The sequence below is a fragment of the Ahaetulla prasina genome, chromosome 13 (assembly GCF_028640845.1).
Source record: "Ahaetulla prasina isolate Xishuangbanna chromosome 13, ASM2864084v1, whole genome shotgun sequence".
Lineage (NCBI taxonomy): Eukaryota > Metazoa > Chordata > Lepidosauria > Squamata > Colubridae > Ahaetulla > Ahaetulla prasina.
The window spans coordinates 21,708,996-21,724,355 of record NC_080551.1 but is presented as its reverse complement, the minus strand read 5'-3'; the positions used below and the strand labels follow the sequence as shown (position 1 = coordinate 21,724,355).

The 15,360-nt window shown below is 47.3% G+C and overlaps 1 protein-coding gene across 1 annotated transcript in view; it reads left to right on the top strand.

Moving 5' to 3' along the window:
• INSYN1 (inhibitory synaptic factor 1) overlaps positions 1–15,097 on the top strand; it is a 90,248-nt gene extending 75,151 nt beyond the window's left edge. Inside the window, exon 2 of the mRNA XM_058156589.1 lies at positions 14,408–15,097. Within this exon, the coding sequence (XP_058012572.1) occupies positions 14,408–15,097 (690 nt within the window). The remainder of the gene's footprint in view (positions 1–14,407) is intronic.
• Positions 15,098–15,360: the final 263 nt, after the last annotated feature.

Here is a 15,360-nt window from a genome sequence, read left to right as displayed (position 1 = left end):
CCTCTTGCAGTACTAGTAAAAATTAAAGTCTGCAGCATAAAAGTTCAGGAAGATTGCAATTTCAGTCTACTCTGAACAGCTTTAGAGACCCAGGCAGTGAAAGATCTCCATCCAGGTTTCACTGGAGACACCAGGGATGAATCTGGGATCTCTGGAGACCCATCCAGGTGCTCTGCTGAGCCATGACCCCTCTCCAAAGGCGAGAACCCTAGGAGGTGCGTTCCCATTAGCAGGAACCATGTTTTCGAAGGCCAACAGGCTTCCAAACTGTCAACGTTGGTTCAACTTTTAAATTTGTTATCCCAGACACCCTGGCTCCTGGCACCTACCCAAGGTAGCGATTTTTAGACCCAAGCGGACATTCTCCATCCCTCAAGTAAGGAAATGGAAAGCGGAAGGTTTTTCCTCAACATTCATGTATACACACATCCCACTTAAACCTTCACCATGTCAGGTCAGGCCCTTGACGAAGTACTTTTCTGAATTCCGGAAGAACAAAAAACCCACCGAGAATTTTGAAACCGTGTGACTCACTCACCAAGTGGGAGTGCAGACACAGCAGATCATAAACGTTTGGCAATTAAATAAGATAAGAAGGAAGAAGTTACGCCACAGCAGTCCTTTTGCTAGGTCTGTTTGGAAAGAGCAGAAAATGCCTAGATTCAAGGCTAGGACTCTTATATTCCCAGTTTTCTCCACCCAGAGGTGTTGTCAGGTGAGAAGAGTCAGAGCCACACATTAAGTTCCAGATCATGGCTATACACAAGAATATAATCAAACATCAGCTGCCAAGGTTCCAAGCAAGACATCCCCTTCATAGGTGGTATTCAGCCAGTTCGAACTGGTTCACCCGAACCAGTAGCAGAAATCGCAGGTGGTGCACCTCCACCCATCTCTATGCCGTCCTATTTAGGCACATTTTTGAGGCCGGGCGCATGCACGGAAGGCCATGCTCATGTGCGGAAGTGGCACATGTGCTCACATTTGCGAACTGATAGGGAAAGTGAGTGGCTACCACCCCTTGTCAGCCCTGGAAGCCATCTCTTTCTTTGGATCTTCAGGGCTGCCACACTTAGTGCTGTGGGAAACTGGGAGCGGGGATTGCATGGAGTGGTGGGGATATCTAGCCATAATAACATTCCTTTCTCAGAAAGTCAAGGACATCCTGCCCCGCACCTGGAGTGGCATAACTGGGAGGCATCTCCAGATGGGACAGTGCATGGATTGGACCATGTGATGGACATGTGGGTGCAGGGGGAAGGGACTTGGACTTTCTTTTGGGTGGGGAAAACCTGGAAGCTTTCAGATTCGGGTTTTCCCAGATGTGCCAATAGGACATCTCTCATAAAATGGACCTTAAGGAAACTCAAGCCTTGGAGTTTTCTTTCGTTAGGGGTGTTACTTGGAACCCTGATACCCCTTCAATGAGAACTCTGAGGCAGTCATATTCCTCAAAGAACATTTTATTGGGACATATCAAATTGGCACAGACTTGGTGGAGAACTGGCTCTAAATTCCTGCCAGTTTTAGACCCAATTAAAAGTAAAAGTTTGTCACTTCCCTGCACACACCACAAATCTCCAGTCACATGGTCCAATCAACATATAGTCTAGTTGCTAGGTGACATCAGTCTCCACCTCTTGAACACCTGCATGAACGTCCTTGATTCCCAGGGGAAAGAATTTTATTTAGGCTACAACACCCCAGCTAATCTCTACACGCTCCCTCCTCCTGGCCCCTTTGCTCCAAGTTGTATCAGCTCTGAAGCAGTGAGAAGAGAAACCTCCTTAGAGGAAAGCTACAAGACCAGAATGGCCACAGTTAGTTAGCTTCAGGGTTGACATCAGCATTAAATTGGGGCTCGATAAGAGTTAATGGAATTCAAGAGGGTTGGATTTGGGTCGCTTGTGGGAACATCATCAGTGGCGGGATTCAAATAATTTAACAACCGGTTCTCTGCCCTAATGACCAGCTGGGTGGGTGTGGCCATGGTGGGCGTGGCCAGGGAGTGTGATAGGCAGTACTTGGCCTCCTGCACCCCCCCTGGGAGCAAAAACAGGCCACAGGGGAGCGCACCGCACCTCCCTGATCCCAGTTTTGGACCTAGTAGGCCTCCCTGCACATACCTAGGAGCCAAAATAGAAGGTGCAGGGCAGGGCAGGGCCAATCAGAAATTTAACTACCGGTTCGCCCGAATCGGCCCAAACCGGCTGAATCCTACCACTAAACATCATGATTCCAGGCTGACTCCTCTCTTGACTCCACCCCCAGTCTCTGACTCTTCTTTTTTATTTTATTTTAATTTATTTTATTTATCATAACACCATACATAAGCATAAGCATAAAGCAACAGTAGGACAGGAACGGTAGGCATTCTAGTGCTCTTATGCACGCCCCTTATAGACCTCTTAGGAATGGGGTGAGGTCAATAGTAGAGAGTTTTTGGTTAAAGCTTTGGGGATTTTGAGAAGAGACCACAGAGTCAGGTAGTGTATTCCAAGCATTAACAACTCTGTTACTGAAGTCATATTTTCTGCAATCAAGATTGGAGTGGTTAAGTTTAAATCTACTGTTTGCTCTTGTATTGTTGTGATTTAAGCTGAAGTAGTCTTTAACAGGAAGGATATTGCAATAGATGATTCTATGAGTTAAACACAGGTCCTGTCGAAGGCGGTGGAGTTCTAAGTTTTCTAAATTCAAAATTTCAAGTCTGGTGGCATAAGGTATTTTGTTGTATTCAGAGGATTGGAGAACTCTTCTTGTAAAATATTTCTGGACACGCTCAATTGTATTGATGTCAGAAATGTGGTATGGGTTCCAGACAGGCGAGCTGTATTCAAGAATTGGTCTAGCAAATGTTTTGTAAGCTCTGGTTAGTAGTATAGTGTTTCTGGAGAAGCTCTTCTTTTCCTACCTGTCTAGAATTACAGCCACGGGTTCTGAAATCATTGTGGCATTATCAAGAGTCAATCCACCACCATGCTGTACGTCTATAATTACACTGCATTTCCAAAAGTGGTTCCATATCGCTCCTGCTCATCAGCCAGGGCTAAAAATGTGTCGAACATGTGTAATTGTCCTGTGGATGATTTTCTTCATATTACCGACCACCTGACTGCAACTTTTAACAGCCCCAGGCAGATGAACGTGTTCAATTTCCCCAAGGAAATCATTCTTTCAGTTCTAAGTTCAACCTGCTTATTTTCATACCCCTAATGAGTTTCATCTTGCCTTTGAGCAGAAATGAATATTCAACGCCACCATTGGATGTGATGAGTTTCCCACAGATGCTTCGTAGGGGTTGTGGAGGGTGGGGGCGCTGAATGCAAATGCCAGGTCTTTGGGGGTCACTGGTGAGGGAGCTGGAGAACTGTAGAGGGGGTGCCAAATATTTGAGAATCTGTGCTCCTAGGGGGCTTTGTTTCACACAGGTTAATGGAATTTTCTGGGGCAAGAGTTGAAGGTTAGCCATGGACCAGATTGGTCAATTCCTTTCTCTGTCCAACCTGCTCGGTGGGGTTTGGTGTGAGGATAAAACAGGAGGGAGGAAGACAGAATACTGCCTTGAGCTCTTGAAGATAAAAAAAATCAGAACAGAGCTGGCTGGGACCTTGGAGGTCATCTAGTCCAAGCCCATGCTCAAGCAGGAGACCCTACACCAGGGGTCTCCAACCTTGGTCCCTTTAAGACTTGTGGACTTCAACTCCCAGAGCTGGGAGTTGAAGTCCACAAGTCTTAAAGGGACCAAGGTTGGAGACCCCTGGTTTACAGAGTTTAGCTATATTGCCCCCTCTATTGCCCCCTATATTGCAAAGCTGGCTGAGGAACTCTAGAAGTTGAAGTCCACAAGTCTTAAAGGGACCAAGGTTGGAGACCCCTGCCCTACACCATTTCAGACAAGTGGCTGTTCAGTTTCTTCTTAAAACCTCCAGTGCTCAAACACCTCCCCCGTCCCTACAACTTCTGGGAGCAAGCTGTTCCACTGGTTTATTTTTTTCTCACTGTTTGGAAGTTCCTTTTTAATTCCTAGTTCCTTATCTCCACGTTTAGTTAGGAATTCATTGATTAGTTAGGATTAGTTAGGAATTGGTAATAAGAAAAAGAAGTAGGATGTAACCACCTCCTCCTCCTCCTCCTCCTCCTCCATCATCATCTTCATCATTGTCATCGAGATTCTAGAAGCAAGCAAAGCTGCAAAATCCATTCATACCAAACTAATCCCTCCCTCCCTACCTATACATCCTTACTGCTTCGTTCACCTTTTCTAGCTAAAATATTGGTAGCATGCAGTTGTTTTGTTTCAATCTCAGATGTGGGGGAAAAAAACAACAGATATATACAGTATTTTTCCATCTTTTCTCTGGCCCCTGCCGCTGCCGATCCACTGTATTTTATCTCTCCCCCCCACCTCTTTTGCACGTTCCCCTTTGAAAGCTGTCTTCTTAAAAACAACGGGTAGTCCCTGTTAGTCGTTTTTCAGGGTTTAGCTCCTTTCCTAACATCTCTCATAGTGGGATCTTGGAGAGTGGGAAATCCCCAGAAGATTAGCAAAGCCACCTAGATGCTACCACCTAGCCAGATTCCCTATTTTTTTCTTTTCTTTTTTTTTACATCCTTCTTCCTTCTTGGGGAAAGCCCCTTTCTATTTCATGTCCCTTTCCCCAAGCAGGCTCCTGCCCTCAGCTCCGTGGTCAAGCCACCATTCCTCCCTTGCTAACGTTCGAGAGCCCCTTCTCTCCTGATGCTTGTAGTGCCGTGCATGGAACGCATGAATATTTATTAACCCAACCAAATGTGTAAGGACATAAGTAGGCATTCATTATTCAACATGACAAGGGCAGCTAAATGTGTTTGTATTCAGAGACCTGAGTTGGAAAGCTGGACAACTTTGGAGATACGTAGATGACTCAGAAGGTTCGGTGATCAAAGGCTGGTTTTTGAAAAGCTGCAGAGGTTGGGCTCCTGGAGTTTTGCTCATAGAAAAAGCAGCGAAGGCCGGCAGTAACAGAGAAGAGAATCCTGCCAGAGCAAAGAAAAGGCGAAGCAGGACAGAAAAGCAACGCTTTCGGCTCTGCAAATAATTTTCAGTGATAAGGTGGCTCAGAACGTTGAGGGTTCGCAAGATCGTATGTCAAGGAGGTGATTCCGTCGTACCTTGGAAGACCAGAGTTACCCTCTTTGTGCATGCATAATCTGAGACAGAGAGACTGTGTTGTGACCCAGGCCCAAGTAGGTAGTAATAAACTTTTTAGTCCGTGGAAAAACAAACAAACTTTATTCGAACGAATTACTTCATTCCCAGCGTCGTTCAACTCAACGTAAAACAAATGCCTCCCAACAAAAATTCCTCAGTTATCTCTCAAACCTTGGTCCAATTAGGCGAACTGCCAAAGGCCTTTCCTGGTTAATGTCCAGAAGCCACAAAAACAAAGAGGTAGACGAAGCAGAGGATGAAGCAGAAGACGCAGCTACAATGTTGTTTTCCGGCAAAGCTTAAACGCCAGTGCTAGTCTGTTTTAAGCCTTATGGCAAGGGCCAATCATCTCTTGGCCCTACTCCCGAGTTGTCCTCGGGGAGTGAGGTGCAGACTCCGGAGCCTCCAGAGGCTGACAGTAGTGAGGCAGAGGAACAGGAGGAGCCTGTGCCTAATGCACGCATGAGAAGAGCTGCCAGAAGGCAAGAGCAGCTCAAGCAAAGAGGACAACTTAGGAATAGGGCCAAGAGATGATTGGCCCCTCCCATAAGGCTTAAAAGACCAGCAACGGCATTTGGGCTCTTTGCCGGAAAACAACATTGATAGCTTCGTCTTCTTGCATTTGTTTCGTATCAGTGTCTTCTGAATTTTTGCCAAGAAAGGCCTTTGGCAGTTTGCCTAATTGGGCCAAGGTTGGTGATAGGACTGAGGAATTGTGTTGGGAGGAATTTGCTTTAATTTAGTTGGACTACGCTGAGAATGAAGTAATTCTCAGCCGTTTTAGTAAAGTTTGTTTGTTTTTACACTGACTGAGTTTCCTACTACCTACTTGGGCCTGGGTCACAACAGACGTGATGTCCTTCTGATGTCCATAGCCTTTTGTAAAGGTAGCCTGAACTCTTTGTTTGTCAATACCGTTTTTAATATTCTTAAAGGGCAACCCTACCTTCAAAACGGACCTCTTGCCTTTGCAGATATTTTCAATTTTCTTGTAGGATTTCGGTCAAGACCGTCCTTTGTTATTCAGACCTTTTCTTCTTTTTTTTGCGGAATTATTTCATGCCTTTGAGTTGATCTATACTTTTAACAGACTGACATTTGGTTAATTTTTATCTGCCATCTGCTGTTTCAGTGCTGCAGAAACAACCAAGATGACTGCAGCACTAAAAAGAGATTTATTGTACCAGAAGATTTTTGATGTCTCCTCCATCCCGTGCAGGAAATATCATCCTGCGTTGACATGGAAGTGCGAATGAAATGGCATCTGAAACCGCTTCTCTTCTTGTTTGCACCCTGGTTTACGTAAAGGTTCTTTCTAACTTGGGCTGACGGTCATGGCTTTTACGGAATGGATTCTCCCCGTGATTGTTTTTTAAGATTCATTAAAATAATCTGTCATTTCTGACCTTCTCTAATAGGCAGAGTGGCATATTTGTGTGTGTCTATCGGTAGGTAACCTGAATTCCTGTCAGAACCCTGTTTGAACAGCCCTTTTTAAAAGGTACTTCTTGCTTTAAATAAATTCCTCTAAGATATGCGGTATTAAAATGCAAGGCCCTCCAGGGAGACCTATTTTTGAATGCCACATTCAGAAATATGGCTCTTTTTATGGACATCTTCCTCACTTATTCTAAATCTACACAGAAATCACTTATTGTTGTGTAGATTTTTCTACGGATGGATACAAGAAGACTCGCGAGGTTCAGCCCATGGTTAGGTTTTGACATACCTCACAGATCCAGCCACAAATGTTATATATATAAACCCGAATAACCAAAGACCTACATACAAACACCCGCGAAAACCTCAGAAAATGTGTGTGTGTGTGTGTGTGTGTGTGTGTGTGTGTCTTTGGTTATTTGAGTTTTCTCCCGCATAAAATTGGAAGTGTCTTGGCGACGTTTCGACGAAATCCCATTCGTCATCATCAGGCTAGGTGTTTACAGCTTAGTGCTTCTAGGAGCACGAAGCTGTAAACAGCAGCCTGAAGATGACGAATGAGACTTTGTCGAAACGTCACCAAGACACTTCCAATTTTACGTGGGAGAAAACCTGAATAAACCAAAGACATATATATATATATACACACACACACACACACACACACACACATATGTAGGTCTTGGCATTTTCGGGTCTTTTCCCGTGTAAGGTTGAGAGTATCTTTGTGACGTTTCAACGAGGTCTCACTCATCATCTTCAGGCTGGTGTCTTCGGCTTCGTGCTTCTCGAGCAAAGAGTGGTTGGAGCTGCCGTCTCTCTATAAATACTGGTGGGGAGTGTTGCTGTGAGTGGGTTGGTTGGTTTTTTGGTTGCATCCTGATTGGTAGATGGAGTGGGTGTTTGCAGATTGGTCAGCTGTTTCGTAGCATCCTGTGTGGGTGTGGTCCTGGTCTTTTGTTCCTGAGCTTTGGTGTTGTGGCCTCTGAAGTTCTGTGATGTGATGTCTTGAGCAGATGGCTGTGATGCAGCATGCCGGGCCCTGGTTTGGCTCTGAGTCCGAGGTCCTGTCATGTGTTCCTGGTGTGTGTCAGCCTGCTTTGTGTGGGGATCGGAGGGGGGCACAGCAGCCAGTGGTGTCAGCATGGTCTGGCTTCTGGATGGTGGTTGTGTTTCATCTGTGGGATGGGTTTGGGTTTGAATCTGGTGAGGATGATTGGTGGTGGCGTTGTGTGTTGTCCTGGGTCCGGGGTCAATTTTTGTGGCTGGGACTCGTTTGTTGACGAAGGCTGGTTTCCAGATGTCTGGTAGGCGGGATGTGTCATCTCGTTTGTTCATATTGTGGGGATGTTTCTCTATTTCAATGGCTTCCATAAAAACTTCTGGATGCAAGTTGTTCCTTGAGCACGGGCATGGACTAGAAGACTTCCAAGGTCCTTTCTAGCTCTATTCTGATTGATTGTTTTGATTGTTGATTGAAGTGTGGTGTCCTGCAAGTCCCCAAATTTCAAACTGGTCCCCAAATTTCAAATGATCTGGAGTTAGGGGAATTAATATCTCAACCCTTGTCATGGTCTGATCATTTACTCCTTCAGCTAGACTTTCGGACCGCTGCACCTCACCGCAGGGAGACGGAACCGGTTCAATGGTTCCGTCCCAGGTGCCTGATGGACCCTGAGAGGTTTCTGATGGAGCTTGGGCCATTCCCGAGGGAGTTAGCCCATGGCTCGGCTGAGGAGCCGGCAGCCGCCTGAGATGAGGCGGCCGCTGGCGCCTTAGACCGCGTCGTGCCTTTGCGGCTTCTGACCCGGCGACAAACTCGACCAGCTCCTTGGTATAACGAGGAGCTGAGAGAGATGAAGCGCCGGAAAAGAAGCCTAGAGAGCGCCTGGAGGTCCAGCCGCTCCGAACCAGACCGAACACTAGTGAGGTCATATATTCAGACGTACCTAGTGGCGATCAGGGCGGCGAAACATAACTATTTCTCCGCACTCATCGCATCGGCAGATAATCGCCCAGCCACCCTGTTTAGGGTGACCCGCTCCCTGCTCAGGCAGGAGGCTCGGGAGGACCCCTTACAGGGACGTGCTGAGGATTTTGTTCAGTATCTGTCTGATAAAATCGCTCAGATTCGGGACGGCTTGGACACTGATTGGATAGATTCAGGTGGGATGGCGGAGACGAGTCTTGAGAATGTTATCTGGGCTGAGTTCGATCCTGTGACTCCTGAGGACATGGACAGGTTGTTGGGTAGGTTGAACTCCACCACATGTTTATTGGACCCGTGTCCCTCCTGGATGGTTCTGGCCACTAGGGAGGTTACACGAGGCTGGCTCCAGGAAGTTACCAACGCTTCTTTGTTGGAGGGTATTTTCCCTGCCGCTTTGAAAGAGGCGGTGGTGAGGCCCCTCCTTAAGAAGCCCTCCCTGGACCCGGCTATTTTAGCGAACTATCGTCCAGTCTCCAACCTTCGCTTTTTAGCGAAGGTTGTTGAGAGTGTGGTGGCATATCAGCTTCCTCAGCACCTGGAGGAATCTGCCTATCTGGACCCGTTCCAGTCCGGTTTCAGGCCCGGTTACAGTACCAAGACGGCTTTGGTCGCGTTGGTGGATGACCTCTGGAGAGCCCGGGACAGGGGTTGTTCCTCTGTCCTGGTTCTTTTAGATCTCTCGGCGGCTTTTGATACCATCGACCATGGTATCCTGCTACGATGGTTGGAGGGATTGGGAGTGGGAGGCACCATTTATCGGTGGTTCTCCTCCTATCTCTCTGACCGCTTGCAGACGGTGTTGGCAGGGGGGCAGAGATTGGCCCCGAGGCGCCTCACTTGTGGGGTGCCTCAGGGGTCTGTTCTCTCGCCTCTCCTGTTCAACATCTACATGAAGCTGCTGGGTGAGGTTATCCGTGGTTTCGGGGTGGATTATCATCTGCACGCTGATGATACGCAGCTGTACATTTCCACCCCGAGCCACCCCAATGAAGCCGTTGAGGTGAGGGGCCGGTGTCTTGAGGCCGTGCGGGTCTGGATGGGGAGGAACAGGCTCCAACTCAACCCTTCCAAGACAGAGTGGCTGTGGGTACCGGCGTCCCGGTACAGTCAGCTTACACCATCGCTGACTGTGGGGGAGGAAGTACTGACCCCCAGGGAGGGAGTGCGCAACTTAGGCGTCCTCCTGGACGATCGGCTGTCCCTAGAGAATCATTTGACAGCTGTCGCCAGGGGAGCTTTTTATCAGGTCCACCTGATTCGCCAGTTGCACCCCTTCCTTGACTGGGACGCCTTACGCACAGTCACTCACGCCCTCGTCACTTCCCGCCTGGACTATTGCAATGCTCTCTACATGGGGCTCCCCTTGAAGAGCACCCGGAGGCTCCAGTTAGTCCAGAATGCGGCCGCGCGGGTGATAGAGGGAGCACCGCGTTGCTCCCATATAACACCTATCCTGCGCGGCCTACACTGGCTACCGGTAGTCTTTCGGGTGCAATTCAAGGTCTTGGTTACCACCTTTAAAGCGCTCCATGGCTTAGGACCGGGATACCTTCGAGACCGCCTTCTGCCGCCGATTGCCTCCCAACGACCTGTGCGCTCCCACAGAGTGGGCCTCCTCAGGGTGCCGTCGACCAAACAATGTAGGTTGGTGGCCCCCAGGGGGAGGGCCTTCTCTGTGGTGGCACCAGCCCTGTGGAACGAGCTTCCTCCAGGATTACGACAACTACCCGACCTCCGGACCTTCAGACGTGAACTGAAGACTCTATTATTTCAGCGTGCGGGACTAGCCTAAGATAAAATGTTTTAGCATATTTTAATGGGGTTTTTATTGGTTTTTACTGTTTTAGTGATCAGGCCATGATAATGTTTAGTTTTAACTGGGTCTTAATGTTTATTTATTATATTGTTTTAATATGCCTGTGAACCGCCCTGAGTCCTATGGGAGATGGTGCGGTATATAAGTTTGATTAATAAATAAAATAAATAAATAAACTCCCTACGTGGCTAAAGAGGAAGAATATTAGAGTTCTTGTTCAATCAGATGTGACAGTTGCAGTTCCATTTCTAAAGACAGAATAGAATAGAATAACAGGGTTAGAAGGGAACTTGGAGGTGTTCTAATCCAACCCTCTTACTTGGGCAGGAGACCCTACACCACTTCAGACAAATGGTTGTCCAATCTCTTCTTAAAAACTTCCAGTGTTGGAGCATTTACAACTTCTGGAGGCAAGTTGTTCCACTGATTAATTGTTCTAACTCTCAGAAAATTCCTCCTTAGTTCAGATTGCTTCTCTCCTTGGTTAGTTTCCACCCATTGCTTCTTGTTCTACCCTCAGGTGCTTTGGAGCGGGGGTCTCCAACCTTGGCAAGAACTCTGGGGAGTTGAAGTCCACAAGTCTTAAAGTTGCCAAGGTTGGAGACCCCTGCTTTGGAGAATAGCTTCGCTCCCTCTTCTTTGGGGCAGCCCCTGAGATATCGGAAGACTGCTCTTATGTCTCCCCTAGTCCTTCTTTTCATTAGAGTATAGATACCCAATTCTTGCAACCGTTCTTCCTATGTTTTGGCCTTCAGTCCCTAAACAACTTTACTGCTCTTTTCTGCACATTTTTCCAGAATCTCAACATTTTTACTTTACTATTTGAACCCGAAGATACGACTGAGATTTACCTTAAAATCCGAATCTATGAATATACAAAGAGAATTCTCTTCTGTTTGGTAATAGATGATCCTTCCCTTGCCAATAGCAACGATGGTTAGGTCACCCCCTCCTTACCAAATCTTTCCGCTCCATCTTAGAGGAGAACTGCATTCTGTCTCTTGTGTAGCTTGTCTTGAGTTGTGCAGCTATCATTTAAATTCTCTCTGATGGTTCGGTTAATTGCATAACGATATTCTCCATGGTGGAGCCGAAAGTGATACGCTGTGACTTTTCTTTTCATCTCTTTTTTTATTTTTTTCATTTTGTAGCAACCCACAGCACCTTTAAAAAATTTTTTTTAAAAAAGACAAACAAATAGAAAGAAGAAAAAGAATCCGTTATTCAAAGCTTGGCATTTGATGTTGACAACTATTAACGTCAAGATTGAGCTCCCCACCCCACCCTTCATGGGGAAAAAAAGAGATTCTCTTGATGAAGAGACATTGCCTTTTAAAGCAGGGGTCTCCAACCTTGGCAACTTTAAACCTGGCGGACTTCAACTCCCAGAATTCCCCAGCCAGCGGCTGGGGATTCTGGGAGTTGAAGTCCGCCAGGCTTAAAGTTGCCAAGGTTGGAGACTTCTGTATTAAAGCATCACATCCTAACAGGTAAATGTGCTAGTCGTTCCCGACTCTAGGGGGCGGTGCTCATCTCTGATTCAAAGCCAAAAAGCCAGTGCTGTCCAAAGATGTCTCTGTGGTCATGTGGCCGGCATGACTCAATGCCAAAGGCCCACGGAACGCTGTTCCCTTCCCACCAAAGGTGGTCCCTATTTTTCTAGTTGCATTTTTTACGTGCTTTCGAACTGCTAGGTTGGCAGAAGCTGGGACAAGTCACAGGAGCTCACCCCGTTACGCGGCAGCACTCGGGATTCGAACCGCTGAACTGCCCGACCTTTTCTATCGACAAGCTCAGCGTCTTAGCCCCCCCCCGCGCCACCGCGTCCCTTTATATTGCTTTTATTCCCCTCCTTCCGCTGAAAACCTTTGCCACGTCCATGCCTTCGTGTCAGCAGGGCGCCACCTTTCCCTTTCACTCCGTTAAGAAGAAGAGCCCAAGCCGTGATGTTGAAGTTGGAGGCATATTTTCTGCTCTCCTCTTGAAAGCGTACAAGATTTTCCCAAAAAGAAAATTCTTCACGGTCAAAATGAATTTAGTCTGGGTAAGGCTCAAAGCGATTGTCGAAAGCTTTAACTCCTGCTCTAAAAAGCAATCAGCTCTGCGTGACTTCGCATCTGTCCCGTGGTCGCCAGATGCTGGGTTGAGAGCAGCAGAAGAAGGATGGTGAGAAAGCCCCCAAGGTTGGCGTGGCTTTAAGTCCTCCCTCATAAGGGGGATTCTCGCCCTGTCCCAGGAGTGAAAGGGGTTAGGGCAGCAGTTCTCAACCTGTGAGTCGCGACCCTGTTGGGGGTCAAATGACGATTTGCCAGGGGTCACTTAAGACCATCGGAAATATGGGAAGTATACTTGCGAGTCGAAGAATCGCGCTCCAATGGTTGATTCCACAAGCCAGCTGCAGGCTCTTCAAATCGCTAGCCGAATTCGGCTTCAGGCGTGTTCAATTAAAAAAGAGAGAAATCTTTGCTCTGATGTCTCCCTCTCAAGCCAGCTGCAATCACTCCTAATCACTAGCCTAATCTGGCTTCAGGCGCGATAAACTTAATAGGGGAGGAGTCTCCGCGATAAACTTAATAGGGGAGGAGTCTCCGCTTTAATGCCTCCATCCTCAAGGCAATCACAAGCAGTTCAGATCGCTAGCCAATACGGCTTCAGGCGCGATAAATTCAAAACGAAAATATTTTTACGGTTGGGGGTCGCCACATCGTGGGGAATTGTATTAAAGGGGTCGCCACATCATGAGGAATTGTATTAAAGGGGTCGCAGTACTATAAAGGTGGGTTAGGGGAATAAGTGACGGAATAACTCCCGTGGATCAAGGCTGGTAAGGTGAGTGGTACGGTGGCCTAGAGGTGGAGCTCTCACCTCACCATCAGGAGGCTGTGAGTTCAATCCTAGGTAGAGGCAGATATTTCTCTCTCTGGGCACAATGAGAATATGATCTGCTGAATATAACTCCGCATTGGCAACAGGAAGGTATCCGGCCAGTCATCATTCTGCTCCATTCAGTTGCCCCGACTCCATCCCGCAAGGGATTATGGGGGTCATCAAAAGGAGATAGTGATCAAAGGCTGGGAAGGCCATGCTTTTTAAGAAGCGCTCTAGATGTCCTCAGATATGATAGGACTAGAGTGCCATGCAATCTAGTAAAACTGGGTGTTGTGATCCCAACATATTTAAAGGAATTTTGTTTTACTTATTTATATTTGTATTTAATTTTTATCTGGCCTTTATTACTATAAAAGGAACTCAAGGCAGTGAACGTATTCCTTCCTCTTCCTATTTTTCCTGCATGATTGGTTGGGCAAATAGAGAGGGACTGTTCCCAATGTCACCAAGTTGGCTTTCATGCCTAAGGTGGGACTAGAACTCTCCATCTCCTGGTAATTGGTCCAAAGTCACCCAGCCAATGTTTATGCCTAAGGCATGACTAGAACTCTCCAACTTCTAGTTTCTGGGCCAGCACCTTAACTCTACACCAAACTAAATAGTTTAAATGGAGGAGATAGAGAAAGAGTAGGGTGCTTTTTCTTGAAGCCTTATTAGTGCTTACGTTGAAGACTTCATTTGGTTTTTAAGCTTGAAGGTGGGCCTTCTTTAATTAAATGAGCTTTTTCCAACCTGGTGCCCCTTTCCTCTGACCAAATTGAACTACAGGTCCTGTGACACCTGGCCAAAAGGGCTATTAGCCAGTTGGCTGGCAACAAGAAGAATTTTGGTCCAAAGCTCCTGCTCCTGGCTATTGTTTGGAATTATGTGGCACCTACATGGAATGCATGACATTAAATTGATTTGAAGTCCCGGCCTTGCAGAAGGTCGTTGAGGAACCTGTCCGTTGAGTTGCCCGACGTGGAGGCCGCGTTGAAATGGACTTAGGGCAGGTGAAAACGTTGTTTATGGAGTCACCCCCACTCCCATGATATTCTGTGGGTCTTTTAACCACCTCCCCTTTCTCTCTGCCCTCTAGGTGGTCAGCCAGATTGACAAGCTGACCTCAGACTTCGAGTTTGAGCTGGAGCCCGACGATTGGACGACCACCACGGTGAGCAGCACCTCCAGCAGCGAGAAAGGTGGAGGCATATTTGACCTTGGGCACCTGGATTTCATGACCTCAGACATCCTTTCTGACAGCTGGGAATTCTGCTCTTTCCTCGAGGCTTCCACTCCTTCAGATTCGGGCGATGGTTCGGAGCAGCAGCAGCCACAACCGCAACAGCCACCAGGGCATCAGCCCGATTACCAGCTGATGAATGGCGGGGTGTTGCTCTACAACGGACCCCGGATTGAAACCCCAGACTCTTCCAGTGAGGAAGCGTTCAGCTCCATACCAAGTCACAAACCTCACCATCAGAGGACGCCGGGCACCAGGGAGCGGGTGCGTTTTAGTGACAAAGTCCTCTACCATGCTTTGTGCTGCGATGACGATGAGGAGGTGGACAGCGGGCCCCTTCCGGATGATCCTCCGGAAGAACCCAACGAGACAACTCCGAAGGGGACGTTAGTGGCCAAGACGGCGATGCGACGGTCCCCTCATCTCAGTAGCGGCCAACTGCGGAAGCTGACACGGAACAGCAGTACCCAGACAGTGTCAGACAAAAGTACTCAGACGATTCTCCCTTATATTTCGAACAAGCAGAAAATCAACCAGAAGAACTGAGGAGGAGCAGGAGGGTGAAGGGTGGTTCTGGGCTGAAGTAGAAGAAGAAGCTGCAGCGAACGAGAGAGAGAGAGAGAGAGAGAGAGAGAGAGAGAGAGAGAGAGAGAGAGAGAGAGAGAGAGAGAGAGAGAGAGAGAGAGAGATCTATAAACAGATAGATAGATAAGTTTCTCTCTATATTTAAGTCAATAAATAATCATGATATGATGAAATATATATATATATATGGAAATGGGATATCCTCTGACTACCTAACCGTCATG